This window comes from Nelumbo lutea, chromosome 1 (assembly GCF_056320005.1).
Source record: "Nelumbo lutea isolate HS-2025 chromosome 1, American lotus-T2T, whole genome shotgun sequence".
Lineage (NCBI taxonomy): Eukaryota > Viridiplantae > Streptophyta > Magnoliopsida > Proteales > Nelumbonaceae > Nelumbo > Nelumbo lutea.
The window spans coordinates 138,100,598-138,117,754 of record NC_142684.1 but is presented as its reverse complement, the minus strand read 5'-3'; the positions used below and the strand labels follow the sequence as shown (position 1 = coordinate 138,117,754).

The 17,157-nt window shown below is 36.3% G+C and overlaps 1 protein-coding gene across 1 annotated transcript in view; it reads right to left on the bottom strand.

The window, feature by feature from the left end:
* CLUB (TRAPP II complex TRAPPC10/CLUB) overlaps positions 1 to 1,044 on the bottom strand; it is a 90,999-nt gene extending 89,955 nt beyond the window's left edge. Inside the window, exon 1 of the mRNA XM_088945463.1 lies at positions 441 to 1,044. Within this exon, the coding sequence (XP_088801589.1) occupies positions 441 to 504 (64 nt within the window). The 5' untranslated portion in view covers positions 505 to 1,044. The remainder of the gene's footprint in view (positions 1 to 440) is intronic.
* Positions 1,045 to 17,157: the final 16,113 nt, after the last annotated feature.

The window sequence follows — 17,157 nt, the reverse complement described above, 5'->3', positions numbered from 1 at the left end:
AAAATCGGATAGAACATGGTGATAGTAACTTAAGTAATAAATCTAATCCACGTCATTTCCAACGAGGGGCTACAAATTGTAGGGAGGGGGCTAAAACCTATACCCAGTTTAATCAATCCGACGCCAATGACTAGTTAAAAAGGGCAGCATTTTCTTCTTCAATGCCAACCCAAATCTGAACAGTTGACATCGTAGTAAATGAAGTGTAATTGCCATAAACACGATTTTTTTACCAAACGTGTATTTAAAAGCATGGATTTACCAGGTCGGACCAAACTGCAGTTGATGCCATTTGTAGGATAACAATCTCGAAAATTAAGATCCGAGATAATAATTAGGAGGGGGGAAATGTAGCTCGGCAGATTCTACAAAAACCGAATTCGAAACCATAATTGGAATTTAGGAATTATATTCATAAATGAGAAAGAAATAGGTCTTACCTGCAATAATCAAGTGATCGCACGCATTCTTGATCGTCTGAAACTGAACTAAGTAGTTCGCCATGATCTGTTCCTGAAAACCATGTGCGAGAAGAGATCCGAGAATTCGAGCAAAGATAAGCTACTCAGAACGAGCAAAAACAAAAGCCCATGCCCTATGGAGTTTTCTTTTCTGTGAAGAAGCCCAGCAGAGCCAGACAGAGAGGAAGAGAGTGCTTTGTTGAAAAGTGTGCTTCGGCCCCGCCGTAATTTTCCTTCCTCGATATTACTGAACGGCAGCTACGTTTGGGCCTTTGGCTTTGCGATTGGAGTTACAGGATCAAGAAGGTACTGGGTCACCCGCGGGCAAGTCACTGTGTTCTGACGTGGCTAAATTATTGGTGACGTGGCAAATAGGAACTGCCTATATTGAACTTCGTTTTCTAACAGACCACCTGTAAATTTTGCCCATTAAGGGAGTGCCATATCATCCAAAGCTTATGGCTGGTTAAATCTGCTGACATTGCTGCCCATGTTCACCTCTTTGCACATTGGGAAGCAACTTAAATATACAGACCACAATACATTATTGGCCACACTCACCTAGCCACATGTTAAAAATATCGGTGAACACAGCACAACCAATGTTCCATATATGTGTCTGAATGTGGCCTGTTGTGTTTTGCAAATCCGAACTCATTGGGCCCACCTCTTGTACATACATGACCAGCAATGTGTTGTGTGATCAGCAAGTGGAGGATTATGGTCATTTTGGCTCTTGTTTTTTTTTTTTAATCTTGCATAACCCTCAAGTTTTCCCTAACTCTCACAGCTCAATACATCTTCATCGTAACTCACTGGTTTGTTGTTTTCCTTGTCGATTTCTTTCATGGGCTGTATTTTACCTTATTTTTCTTATTAATTTCTTTGATCCCTGTACATCTTCCTGTAAATCAAATCAGAGAGTGCCACGCTAGTACCGTAGCATAAACAAATCTTGTATATGCTATTGGAATTAACCGATCCAAACGTCCTCCCATTCTATTTCCTTTCTTTCCTTACATTTTCCTTCAAATCAAACATAGCCTAAAATTTTCTCTTCCTCTTTTGTTGAAAGCTTTTCTCGATGAATGGGCATGAGACAAACCAATAGAAAACTGCATGCCTGAACATTGCATACCATTGATCTATAACGGAATGCTTGAGACGAAATATACACCAATAAAGAATAGGAAATAAGGGTTTCTTCTTCTTCTTTCATTCAAAACTTTATGCAAGGAACTGAACATATCTAAAACAAACCAGTGGAAATCTTCATGCCTGAGCACTACATACCACCAACGAAAGCATGAAGCAAAAAATGTTGTGCTTAATACTTGTTCAAATGGTGAGGCTCGTTATGGCTACCATAGACAAAACCTTGTGTGTCAATGTATCTTCAAAATAAATGGTCCCTTCGAAAACCCTAGCTATGTGTGTCTGCAACCCAACCTCCCTTATCTTCTAGTGAACACATACACTGATGTTGTTGAAATTTAGTAGCAACCCTTCGATTGAATGCACTAGAGAGAAACTGAATCTACAATTCTGAATGTGTGACAAAGCTTTCAAGGGTAACTAATCCATGGAGAGTTATTGTCCTTCTGCAACGAGTCCTTGTTCTTGTAAGACAAGTCTTCCTTGAGGAATCTGGGTTTTGGCTTTACGTCATGGACATGGGTTTTTTCAGTAGATTTGGGTCTACCATCGAAGTTCGAAATTATACCCTTTGAAGATTTTTTGTAGAGATAAAGGCCATACTTCGTACCTCAAATTCCTATTACCATGATCCCTACCATTTTTCTTCCCAAATTTAACTTTTGAAATCATAAACAATTTTCAGACCTTGAACAATAATCAACAAAGGAAAAGTGTTCAACAATAATGTATTTATACTCACTGAAACTCCCAATTTTTTGAGCTAATTCAGATATATTACAAAACATAAATTACTCATCCCCTTTCATAATTTCCACATCCTAAACATGAATAAAAGGAGCAGAATAAAAAAAGTAGAGAGATCCTCAGTCGAAAGTCAAAGCTTTACAGTAATATTTTCAGTGTGATTTAGTTGGTCTGTCCCCGCCAATGGTGTTAAATATTCTCAAGAAGAAAGCCTTTAAACCTTTATCTCCTGTTTTTATTTGATTTAAAATTTAATTTAAATTTTAATATATTAAAAATATGATGAAAGGGTGTTTTGAAACATCCATTATTGTCACTTTCGCATGCAAGTTTTGCCCATATTGCCGTGCTGATATGGCACCCTCTCATTTGAGGTACAAGAAGATCGATCGATATTCAGGAGATCCGGACTCGTATGTATCGTGCAAGTCAAGATGATAGAAACATATTAATATGTCAATGACAAAGAGGAACATCAAAATGCCAGTGATGAGAGAATAAAAGAAGAGGTTAGGGTTCCAAGATTTTTTTTTTGTTTCAAAAGTGAAAAGAAATAAAGGTTAAAGGAGGGTCAACAGTAGTTTGAATTCTATATCAAGCATTTTAGTCATTTACAATTGTTGGTTTTAGTTAAAATCAAATAGGATTTTGGTCGATTGCTTGCATTTTCCAAATGGTTGTATGACCATTGCTTACATTTGCCAAATGGAATCTTTTTTTATATAACCTAAGGGGCCTTCTTTTTTCAGATCATGAGAGAGGGGGGGGGGGGGGGGGGATCCCATTGACCAAGAAACTTATATTCTTTTTCATATTTATGTGGGGACCAAGGAAAATAATTTTCCTTGGTATTACTTACAGGTAAATGATACCCATCTCCTAAGTGGGTAAATAACTTTTCCACTTGGGGGGAAGTTGGCAACACTTGAATGGGATAAAAATACCCCTTTTAATAATGGATTTTGGTGGCTAAAATGGTCATTGCCTTATTTACACGGGAAATAAAAGAACATGGGTAAATGTGCTTACCCAGACAAGCCTTTTTTGGGAAACACTTACCCATATAAGTGCATTTACCTAGATAAGTAACTTACCAAAAAGCGAATAGTGCCTAAATGAAATCTTATAATCTTTCATTTTTCATGCTTTTAATCATTACCATTATTATTTTAATTAATTATAATGAGGCCACTGAATAAATAAATAAAAAAAACAATCATAACTTGTCCTTTTTACTTTTCCTCTTTCATATTTGATACTAAACATGTAATTATTTACATTGGTGACACTGCTAATTATTTACAATGATGTTACTAAATTTCTACATTTTTCATATTTGTTAAAAATTGTCTTTATCTCTTATTTTATTTATAATTGGGCCATATTGGGTCATGCCATGTGGACCGTATTTCCCTCTCTTGGAATGCTTTAAGGGGCTGGCCCGACTCAACCCTCTGCCCGAGCCCGCGTAGGCCTGTGTCATGCCATGAACCAGGCTAGTCCGTAGGCCAAGTCTAAGGTTGGGTTGAACCATGAACCGGGCTAATCCATGTTTTTAAAATTTTTTGAAAAAGATGATGAAAAGTTAACATAAATTAAAAAAAAAAAGATAAAAATTTAAAAAATATCTTAAAATTTTATTTTATATGATTTTTTATGTGTACAATTGTTTATATATGTAATAATATAATAAAATTGAAAAATTATATATTATATAATTATTGTATATAATATACGGCCCGGGCCCGTGCAAGCATGTGTTGTGTTGTAGGCCAAGTCTTAGGCCAGGCTAGGCCATGAATCGGGACAAGCCACTTTTTTAAAAAATTTGAAAAAATTAATAACAATTTTAACATAAATTAGAATAAATAGCAAAAATTTTAAAAAAGATCTTAAAATTTTATTTTATATGAATTTGATGTATACAATTGAAAATAAAATTATATATATGCATTGACATATTATATAATTATTGTCGGGCCACGAACTAGGCTAAGCCATGTTTTTATAAATTAAAAAAATAGATAAAAATTTAAAAAAGATCATAAAGTTTTATTTTATATGAATTTTGATGTGTACAATTGTTCAATATGCAATAATAAAATCAAATACTATAATAAAATTATATGTATTAATATATTATATAATTATTGTATATAATATACGGCCCCGCACGGGCCTGTGTTGTGCCACAAGCCAAGTCTTAGGCTAGGTTGGGCTAAGCCATGTTTTTTAAAATTTTTGAGGAAAAAAATAATGAAAATTTTAACATAAATTAAAAAATACACAAAAATTAAAGAAGATCTTAAAATTTTGTTTTAGCTCGAGTTCGCATGGGTCCGTACCGTGCCATGCATTGTGCTAGTTCACAGGCGAAGCCTTTGGTCAAGTTGGGCCACGAACCGGGCTAAGCCTATTCATGGGCTCGGTAGCCGAGTAGTTTAGCCCGACCTAGTAACAATGCTAAATTAATTAATTAAATAATTTGAGATAGCTTTTACTAATCTTATGTTGATAATACATGAGGTTTTATTTATTTATTTGCTTATTTTACTAAATTATGTAATTATCTAATAATTTAATAATCTAAAAAATTATTATTGCTAGCAAAGTAAGACATAGAATCGTGTATATATTTATATATTTACTAATCTTGTGTTGATAATACATGAGGTTTTATTTATTTATTTGCTTATTTTACTAAATTATGTAATTATCTAATAATTTAATAATTTAAAAAATTATTATTGCTAGCAAAGTAAGACATAGAATCGTGTATATATTTATATATGTTTACTTTATCACCCAGTTCTATTTATCTCATTTATTTATTTATTAAGTTAAATTAATTATTATTTAACTATTTAAAACTATTCTACTATATAAAACAAAAATAATCTCTCCCTCTTTCACTCTATTCCCCGATGGCTATGATAATTTATTTATTTATTATTTTATTAAATTAAATTAAATATATTATTATCCATAAATTTTTATTTATTTTAAATAGATATTTTCCAACAAACTTTTAATTAAAAAATTACCTATCTCAAATTTTTTCCTATATAATAATTTAGGTTTGACAAGCCACTTACCATCATTTTTGCCCCTACAACATATGGGCCCCTCGACTAGTAATTTATATATATATCCTAAAAGCAAAAGGTTGTACAAATGGAATCTTTTTTTATATAACCTAAATGAAATTTTATAATCTTATAATCTTTCGCTTTTCATGCTTTTAACAATTACCATTACAAATTTAATTAAGGGATAAGTAGACTGTTGTCCACCTCAAAAATCTAAAATTACAGCCCCTTCCTAGTCTATTAGTAGCCCCCCTATAAACCATATCTTGGCAATGGATTTGGTATTGATTCATCCCACCTATACGGTGGGGCTTAGATTTCTAGGGCGGTCTAAACTATAAAAATCCCTTTAAAATAAAAAACAATCATAACTTGTCCTTTCTCCTTTTCCTTTTTCATATTTGATACTAAACATATAATTATTTACAATGGTGACACAACTAACTATTTACAATGATACCACTAAACTTCTACCTTTTTCATATATATTTTTTAAAATTATCTTTATCTCTCATTTTATTTACAACTAGGCCATGTTGGGTTGTGTCATGCGGGTTGTGCTTCCCTCCCCAGGGATACTTTAGGAGATCGGCTCGATACAGCTCTTGGCCCAAAGCCCATGCAATCCTATGTCATGCTGTGGGCCAGGCTGGTCCACGGGCTAAGTCTTAGCTAAGTTAGACCATGAACTGGGCTAATCCATGTTTTTTAAAAGTTTTGGAAAAAATAATGCAAACAATTAACATAATTTAAAAATAGATAAAAATTTAAAAACTTAAAATTTTATTTTATATGAATTTTGATGTACACAATTGTTTATATATGCAATAGTAAAATGAAATAATATAATAAAATTGAAAATAAAATTATATATTATATAATTATTATATATAATGTACAGCCTGAGCCTGCACGGGCCCGTGCCATGCCATCGGCCAAGCCAGGCCACAAACCGGGCTAAGCCATGTTTTTTAAAAATTTTGAAAAAAGTAATGAAAATTTTAACATAAATTAAAATAAATTGAGAAAAAAATTAAAAAAGATCTTAAAATTTTATTTTATATGAATTTTGATGTGTACAATTGTTTATATATGCAATAATGAAATGAAATAATATAATAAAATTGAAAATAAAATTATATATATATTAATATATTATATAATTATTGTATATAATATACGACCCGGTATTACTATTTATCTCATTTATTTTACTAAATTTATTTATTTATTAAATTAAACTAGTTATTATTTAACTATTTACAATTGTTCCACTATATTAAACAAAAATACAATGACAAAAGTCGTCTCTCCCTCTTTCACTCTATTGCTTGATGGCCGTGATTATTTATTTTTTGTTTTATTTTATTAAATTAAATATATTATTATTCATAAAATTTTATTTATTTTATATATATCCCTTTTTCAATAAACTTTTAATTAAAAAATTTACCTTTCACAAAATTTTTCCTATATAATAATTTATGTTTGACAAGCCAGTTACCATCATGTTTTGCCCTGCAACGTAAAGGCCCCTTTATTAGTTTATTTGACCATTAATAAAAATGGGAATGGTAATTGTCCCATTCATCAAAACTCCCTAATTTTAAATTTCAAAGTTACCCCTCACTATTATTTCTATTTGATTTATCATTGTTTAAAAGTCCATTAGTTTTTGTCTTGGAAACTCTTGATTTTTATTTCCAAAATTACCCTCACTATTTATTATACCATTTTATACGCTTTACTCCTTAACTGCAACTGTGTTTATTGATTTATTTTCTTAAAACCCAACAATTAGGGGTGATTGTAGAGGTGTAAATCGGGCTATGCCCCTTGCGGTCCTACATGGTTTGGCACAATCTTGAGTTGGCCCAACTTGGTTGAGTAGGCCATGCCGCTTGTAGCCTATGTGCCAGCATGGCCCAGCCCACGGCCTGGCTTTGACCCATATATATATTGTATTATATGTAATAATTATATAATATATTAATATATAATTTTATTTTCAAATTTATTATATTATTTCATTTTATTATTGCATATATAAACAATTGTTAACATCAAAATTCATATAAAATAAAAATTTAAGATCTTTTTCGTTTTATATATTTTTTTATTTATGTTAAAATTTCATCGCTTTTTTCAAAAAATTAAAAACATGACTTGGCCCAACTTGGCCCAAGGCTTAGCTCGTAGCATGGGCCCGTGCGGGCTCAGGCTATGGGTCGTGCTAGGCCGACCCCCCTAAATATCCTGGTGGGGGGGGGGGGGCGAAGCACGGGCCGACACATCATGACTTGCACTTTGCACAGGCTGCATGCAGGTTGTGTCGTGTCGACCCAGCATGGCTCGATTTACACCTCTAGGTGATTTGATTGAAAAAATATATGAACAGAAATAATGTTGGTTTTTAGTTTTTGCTCTTCATTTTCTATCTTATTCAGTCTGTTGTCTTTCATCTCAAGAAGTTTCAACAACAATATAAGCCAAAATTGTACTCAATATCATTTTTTCACAATTGCAAAGTTCTATTATCTCTTTCACTCTTTTAAGTTATGAAAACTCAATAGGAGTTTTGGTTTTACATCATGCTTTAGTTTAAAATTGAGTTTATTTGATAATTATTTGTGTTTAATTAATTTTGAGAACTTAGGGTTTTGGTTTAATAAGTTTGGATTTATTAGTTTCAAGCACTTTTCATCTTTGGGTTTAATTCAGTGTTTAATCCTATGTCTTTAGTAGGCTTACATTTGCCCAAATCAAATTTGTACTTTCTAAGTATTTTATGGTGTTTTGTAATTTGTAAGTTCTCACACACCTAATTCTCTTAACTATCAGTGAATGACACACTAAAATACCAAAACTTAGTGCTTGTTCTACATGAAGATCCAAGTTGTTTGCTTTCAACATCTTGCACTTGCAAGCTAAGAGCAAAACCCTCGTGTTGGTTTGCTTTTGGCATCCTCTAGTTTTGGTTTCAACATCCTGCATTGGAAAGCTGAGAGCAAACCCCCCTGCTACTAGGCTCTTTAATTGAATTTATGCCACACTGTTTCAATTAGGATCAGTCCTTGGATTTTAATTTATGATTGGTACGAAGCATTATGGTTGGTTCCACAACCCTCCAAGCCATTGTGCTAATGTTGCAATATGGAGCTTTTTGCGTACTTATATACACACATTACAATATATGCCAAATGGAATCTACGGTCATGTTTTAAGTCAGTTTTGTTTTCTTAACATTATGTCACTGACCCAGTAATGGGCCCATGGGCCAAAATAATTAAAGAAGTTAGGGGAGTCATTGGGGTGGATAAAGGACGATTGTTGAAATTTTTGTGGATAAATATTTACTTGGGGTCTGTTAAAAGTCATAAGTTGAGTTTAGGATTGTTGGGTCACGTTGGGAAGTTGTGTGAAGGGTGGTCAAATTGAGATTGGGGTAAGTGGGTCAAGTTGTTACTTAATTTTAGGAGCCAAGTTTTTAGGAGTAAGTCATTATCCAAGTCTATTTAAGTTGTAATTTCCCTCTTAATTGAACATTATGAGAATTATCTTTGTTAATTGAGAGTTATCTCTTTGGAGGTATTCGTCACCCTCGAAGTAGATGGAATTTACTTTATGTCCCTATTTGGGTTTGTAACATATGGTATTAGAGCCTACATTATGCCTCCCAGTTGCAATCGTGTGATGCAGGTGGTGACGTCGGTATTACAATAGTCGGTCGGGACTAGGTGGTAGGAATGGCAATGAAGCGGGTTTGGGGTGGGGACTACATCCCCCATCCCCGACCCCGACCCCCAAATCACCCCCATCCCCGTCCCCAATCCCTAGCAGGAAAAGGAATCCCCCCTCCATCCCTAACTCTGACGGGGAATTCATCCCTATCGAAGACTTGAATCCCCAACGAATTGGAGACTAAGTTTGAGTCTTTGAGAGACTGAAAATGAGAGTCAGAGAGAGAGAAAGAGAAAGAGAGGACCATTGTGAGAGCTGAGGTCGACGATGAGAGAGAATCTAAAGGGCGAGGCGACGACAACGATGACGAAGGTTGAAGGAAGATTAAATAACTGAAACTCTTATTTGAGTATCTCATCTCTGTCCTCTGTCAAGACTTGAGTATCTCTGTCCTTTGTTCGATGTCCGATGGCAACGGGCGAGTGGCGATAGTCAGTGACGGTGGTCGATGAATCGGCGATGAAGACAAACTGACGAAGGAAGAGAAACCTAGGGTTTTGTCGAAGACGAATTGGCAAGTCTTTTACTGTTTAAGTGTTTTTTAAGTTTTAATCTTTTAAAAAATGAATAATAATTATTATAATATATTATATAATATATAATATAATATATAATTATATATATATAATAATCGGGGACGGGTCGAGGTGTGGATTGCATTTCCCGTCCCCATCCCGTCCCTAATCGGGATTCAGGGACAGTGAAAATTGCCATCCCTACTAGGTGGACTAGTGCAAAGTCATCCCGTGTGGGCATTGGGATTACGGAGCATGGTGGAATGTTAAGATTGGGTTCCCTCCCTCTAAGGGCTAACTTTTAGGGACGAGTTATCGTAAGGTACATAACAAATGGTATCGGAGCTGGATGTCGGTTTTGAACACCGGCTTTTCCAACTACAACGAAAGGTTCGATTTATGGTGACAAAGCAAGAGGAGTTTAGGGAGAGAATGATGCAGATGTTTGCATCCCTCTTTGCTCATTTTGATAAACTAGAAGCCTTACATGCACCCTGTGAGGCTAACCACTCTGATGTCCATGTTGCCATCCATCATTGGGACGGTGGGGGTAACGACAATGACGTTGAAGCCCAAACAGCCAAGACGGTAGAAAAGCAGAAGCAAGAACTGTTGGAGGAGCAAGCCTTTTCTCGTTTCGATCGGTTGGAAGCATCCTACTCACCTTGTAGGACCATTTGCTCTATCGTTCACGCTTCCGCCCATCATTACTCGGAAGTCCGTGCCACTATAGAGATGACAGTTGGTTGCATCCCAATTGCTCCAAGGATTACGGCTGTTTGGATGCAGTCAACTATGGCCTTGGTAATTTCAATGATGTTGTCTTTAAATACAGGAAGGGTGTTGAGTTTGACCTCAATGACGAGGCTCTGAAATTGGAACACCATTTGGATAGTGAATGTAACCACAGCAATGTTGAAGCCGCTGATGGTGGCAAGTATGTGGCAGTGGAAGGAAGGAAACCTAAGCAGAAGAAGCCTATAGAAAGCCTAAGGTCGATTGCGTCGATCATGGCTTCCTCTTCGCCTCTATCGATTTTCTCTTCGAAAAAGAAAAGAATGACCAAGCTTCTTTGATTCCCTATCATCTCCAAAAACTTTGAACCAGGCTTCGGCAAGGAAGATCCTTCCATTCCTACCGGCACAGAATCAGAGTCCAACACCGAGAAGCAAGCCTCTGTTTATGTCCAAGTTGCAACAGTTCGTTCTCTCAAGACCTAGGCACACTAAAGCCCATATTCAGCTCTGCAATTGAAGCCTTGGATGCGTTAAAGCTTGAGGGGGTTTGCATACGAAGCAATGAAAGCCAGAGTTATAGATGGAATAGACGAAAAGATAGCACTGCCAGCATCTGTCAACAACATCAATAGAAGTTTCATCCATGAGGGAATTGTTGGCACTATCAAAGTTGCCCGAATTTACAAGCAGCAAGTAGTGGAGTCGGAGCATCTAATGAAATCTCTGCTGGAGCAAAGAGATGCTTTGTCACGAAGAACTTTTACAAGGGTTGACCACGAAAAACTTACACGTGTTTTCGTAAATTTTTCCCCAGCTTATTGGTATATGATAGGTCCTCATTTACTTAGTGGAGATGCTGAAGAGGCAATTGCTCACTTCAGAACTAAAGTGAATACACCACTACATTGCTGTGACAACTATCCCTAGCTATACTCTTTTGGCATTTGGTTATGTGAATCCTCTTATAAAACCTGTTGGAGACAAGAAAAAAGGCTCTTGTCAGGAGTAAGGGGTTTTTCTCCTACAAAGATGGACATCACACAAGTTCTACTGTTGTATGTCAGATTGCTGCATCTGCTATTTCTTATGGGCATTTTCAAACATGGAGCCCTTTTTTCTGTCAAATCTTCAAAGGCTGATCCTACTAAGCACTCATTGCATGGGTGCATGGAAGCTAGGACAATATCAACAAAATGAGCCCAGAAATAATTTCACCGGTGGGAACTACCAATGACTGATACAGTAGTGATTGAATCAAAGGAGGTTCATCCAGCATTGGATTACAACAGTGGGGGAAGTAAGCGATGGATGTGTGATTAGTGACTTTGACATCGAGGACAAGGTCAATTTTAAGGGGGTGGGAATAGGACTGTTCATAGGTCCGGTTGGGTCGGTTTATTGGTGTTTTTCCAACCGATCCGACTTGGTCGGGTTGCCTGAGGTGGAAACCGAAACCGATCCACTGAGAGGCAAAACCGACTTAGTCAGTTTTAGTTGGGTTGGGTCGGTTTGGGTCAGTTTCGATTTTGTTATTGTACAAAAAGGATAAATAAGCTTAGAACTAGAAGGAAATTTATTTGACCATTATTTCAGCCATCTGAATTCAATTCGGAGTCCAAGATAAATCTTCATGTAAATCTGAATTAGTTGTTGTTCAAGAGTCCAAGATAAATCTGAATTCAATTCAGGTAAAGAATAAAATCAATAAATTATTCATGTAAAAACAAGTGTCAAGTAAGACAAAAGTTATCAATAAAATAGAAAGTCAAACTGTTTTATAGAAAGAATGCTGAAATATTTATATTTCAAGAAACTTTCTAAATTCTAATCTAAGTAAAAAATGACACTTAATTCTAATTGTAATTGTCTAATTAGTTGCCTATTTGGTGTAAAAGACTATAAAAACTAGGATAGATACAATTTAATTAAGTAGGAACTAGAACTTTAGAAAACTAGTTAAGTAGAAACTAGCTAGAAGACTAATTGGTTTGGTTTGGTTCGGGTCGGTTTCGATTTTCACACAAGAAAATCAAAACCGATCTGATAATATCAATTTATGAATTTTTCCAACCCAAAACCAACCGGTGCTGATAAAAATCCGGTCGACTCAGTTTGGCCGGTTTGGTCGGATTGGGCCTTCTTATGAACAGCCCTAGGTGGGAATGTCACGGACCCACTAATGGGCCCATGGGTCAAAATAATTAAAGAAGTTAAGGGAGTCATTTGGGTGGATAAGGGACGACTGTTGAGATTTTTTGGATAAATATTTACTTGGTGTTTGTTAAAAGTCATAAGTCGAGTTTAGGATTGTTGGGTCACAATGGGAAGTTGTGTGGAGAGTTGTTAAATTGAGATTGGGTTAAGTGGGTCAAGTTGTTACTTAATTTTAGGAGCCAAGTTTTTAGAAGTCATTCATTATCCAGGAATCTATGTAAATTGTAATTTCCCTCTTAATGGAACATTATGAAAATTATCTTTGTTAATTAAGAGTTATCTATTTGGAGGTGTTCCTCTCCCTCTAAGTAGACGGAATTTACGTTAAGTCCCTATTTGGGTCTGTAACACATTATCACCCACACCCAATTAGGATGAAATAATTGAAGTATGATTTCATTTTGGAACAATCAAACAAAAACACTAACACAAGCAGTGAAAAACCAAAAAGTGACTATACCCAACTTGATTAAGATTTATATCTGATTGTGATATCATTCATTTATTTAAATATCCTGTGCATTGAGACATTATATAGTATATACTAGCGAGATGCCCCTACGTTGCTGGGGCTAATGATAAAGATATTATCTCTCTCACAATTTAAAATCATTACTCCAAAGTTTTGAAAATAACCGTTGGAGTATATGTGGCATTAATAGGTTTAATGCATTTATTACAAAATAATGTACAAGAAATTAAACTAAAATATTTGAACGGAATTAAAACAGAAATATTAAAAAGAAAACAATAATACTACAGAATACGAGCAATAAGTACAAGCGAAATTAATAAGCTTAATGCATATGTTGTCCATCATTATTGGCTGCTAACAGTCTGTACTGACTCCACAATAGCTTTCGACTAGGTTTTTCGTAAGGGCATGGTAACATTGCACGCGAAACGTTCTCTGTAATACACATTCTGGGAATGTATCTCCCCAAGAATGACAGCAGTAAGGAAATAAAACCCATAACCCTAAGCTTTGCAGATTCACTAGAATACGGTTGGTCAGCCGTTGTGATTGTGATTAATGCACCAACCACCCAGGTCCAAAAGTGGAAAATTACGAAAACAGAGTTTCTTGAAAGAACAATAGAAACATCACAAGTCAAGAAGCATCTTTTCTTCCCCTGTTCAATAGCAATTCTTACCGTTTTTAATCTTCTCAAGAGCTTCAAACAGAGACATCTTGCATTTTTCTGTAAACCACTGAATTCAAAACAACACAGAAACCACGACCAGCAAATAAAAGAACCAGGTAGGCTACTAAAGTGAAACAACACTTGGCACCTGAAAACTGAGTTGAAATTTGAAAAAGGTAGGGAAATAAGAAATTTTGTACATTCTGTCAATTTATGAAAAGAGCAAAGGACAGAAAGGAGAGATTACGAATTACCAATCTCCTTCTCCTCTACAACAAACAAGAAAGAATAAGGAAACACGGAAGATACTATACACAAGGAAATTAAAACATGCCAAAAACCAAGCAAGATAAGAAATAAACAGACTACAAAACCAAGGTAAAAAAAATCTAAAATAGAAGAGCAAGTACACAACTCGACAAGTTCAAAGGGAAAATCCCAAGACAGTCTTCTTTCAACTAACTATAAAGTAGAAAAACATCGGTTTCTTCTCTTTATGGAAACAATCCTCAAACCATGTAAATATAGACAAAAAAAAAAAAAAAAAAGACCGAACAAAAAAAAAAAAACTAAAATGATTACAAAAAAAAGAAGGCCAACCTATGCAACTCGAACTCAAGATACAAACCAGAAAACCAGTAAAAAATAAAAGGTACCCATTAATCTCTGTGACAGTTCTTCCTTGTATTAATGGGGTTTAGTATAATAGTATAATACCGAGCATTAACTGAAGATTTAAAATCCGGAGACAGAGGGGAGTGTTAGGATTACAATGGATTACAATTAGGATTGAAAGTTTCTGTTGTAATTGTAATTGAATCAGGAGTACCCGATCCTTCTATACGTAGGAGACTGTCGAGTGTATATATTTGGGTATTGTTAGTGAATAAAATATGACAGTAGAAACCAGAGAAGCTCTGGTTTTATATGGTATCAGAGCCAGGGCACTCTGGAGATCAACGGCGACTTCGAACTAGTGATCAGCGGCGACTTCGGATCAGCGATCAGCGACGACAACGTTATGCGATGTGCTTTTCAGTCCAACGCTATGTTTTCGGATCAGTGGCGGCACTTCAGTGATCATTGGAATTAAAAGATTCAATGGAATTAGAAGATTGGCGGATGGTGAATTCCATGCTTGTGTTCGATGGATCGGTGAAATAACCTTCAGAAGATTCAGTGGAATTAGAAGATTGGTGGATGGTGAATTCCATGCTTTGTGTCATGGATTCTGAATACGATTGAACCAAATTTACGTTCAACCGTAACATACACAGAGATTGCGAAGACACTCTGGGATGACATAAAGGAGCGATTTTCTGTTGGTAATGGACCACAAGTCCAACAACTCAAACCGAGCTTAAGAATTGCAAACAAAGAGGTGTGACGATTCAGAATTACTTGCCAATGTGGCAAGTGCAGCTGCGACATAAGCACGGCGTGGGATAAGAAGGGAGATGAAGAGAAATTTCATCAATTTTTGATGGGGCTAGATGACACGGTCTATGGAGGTGTGCGTTCACATATACTAAGTACGAAACCCTTGCCAAATTTGAATCGAGCCTATGCCATAGTGGTTCAAGAAGAGCAAGTTTAGACTATGACGCGTGCAAAGGAAGAGAAAGCTGAAGCTGTGGCCTTCGCAGCCCACATAGGAAAGAGGCAAAGCGAAGGCAGAGACAATAACACAGTATATACTCACTGCAACAAGACAGGCCACGATGTAGAGTCTTGTTTCCAACTGATCGGCTACCTTGAATGGTGGGGTGATCGGCCGAAAAATAATACCCATGGAACAGGCCGAGGGCATGCTGGACAGAAACAACAAACAAGGCAGGAGGAAAAGGTCGTGACAGCCAAGCTGAGGCCAATACTGTCAAAGCCTCTGCATAAGGCAATACATCTCAAGGAGAATCAATCGATGCAACCAAGACCGGGTTAAATGGACTGAGCAGTGGACAATGGAACATGTTACTCAACCTTTTGAACACACAGAAAGAAGGGAGTCGACGATTAAGTGGTAAACAAAAATTGTCAGAATGGATAATAGACACAGGGGCCTCTCATCATATGACAAGAAACCTCGAGTCGATGAGAGACATAAAGAATACCATTCCATGCTTTGTCGGGCTGCCAGACGGGAAAGCAACGATAGCAGAAAAAGAAGGCACGACCACATGTGGCTCGTTCCTCAGCGGAAGTAGAGTATCGGTCTATGGCCACAACCACATGTGAATTGAAATGGCTGAAGGGATTGTTATTGGCTCTTGGAGTTACGCATTCAAACCCAATGCGATTATATTGTGATAGTCAGGCAGCTTTGCATATTGCCGCAAACCTAATGTTTTATGAGCGTACGAAACATATTGAAGTTGATTGCCATTTTGTATGGGATGATATTCAAAATGGTTGCATACGTCATGTTTATGTATCGACTACCGTTCAACTGACTGGCATTTTTACAAAGGCATTGGGTCGCAAAGAATTTGAGTACTTTCTCCGCAAGTTGGGCATTCACAATCTAGATGCTCCAACTTGAGGGGGGTGTTAGGATTACAATAGATTACAATTAGGATTGAATGTCTCTGTTGTAATTGTAATTGAATTAGGAGTCTCCGATCCTTGTATACGTAGGAGACTCTCGAGTGTATATATTTGGGTATTATTAATGAATAAAATATGACAGTAGACACCAAGCTCTGATTTTACAGGGAGAGAGAGGATTGAGAGCGAAGGTTGAGAAGAAGACGATCGACGAGAGAACAGAGTTGAGAAAGACGATTGACAGAAGAATAGAGAGGACGATACTGGAAACTGCAACGTGAGGTGAGAGGACGGTATTGGAAGCTGCGAGGAACCAGGGAAAAAACAATCAATTTTACTCGGACACATATCTTTCATGCAATAAATTATTGGGAATTTGGGATAGCTCTCTCTTTAACACGAGGAGGTAGCCATGGACGAGAGCCGGAGAAGACAACTCACAAGGAAGTGCGGAGGAGGTAACATTTTAAACAAGGAAAGGAGAATGGCGGAGAAGGTAGCCATAGACGAGAGTCGGAGACGACAACAGAGAAGAGATTTCACGTGATGAAAAGCTTCACGTGCGGATACCTCATTCTGCATTCCTGCTAGAAGAGATTTTCGCACGCGAAAAAAAAAATCACGTATAGATACCTTATCCTGCGAGAAGGAAAAGCCACGTCTTCCGAACACCCTTCCCGCCTTAGTATATATGATAGATAATAGATAATATAATAAAAACAAAAAACTTAACTGACCGGGCTAAGACATCCTTATCCTCGTGTCATTTGACTCATTTGTTTGAGTCTTATGTGGTCTGCCCAACCCAT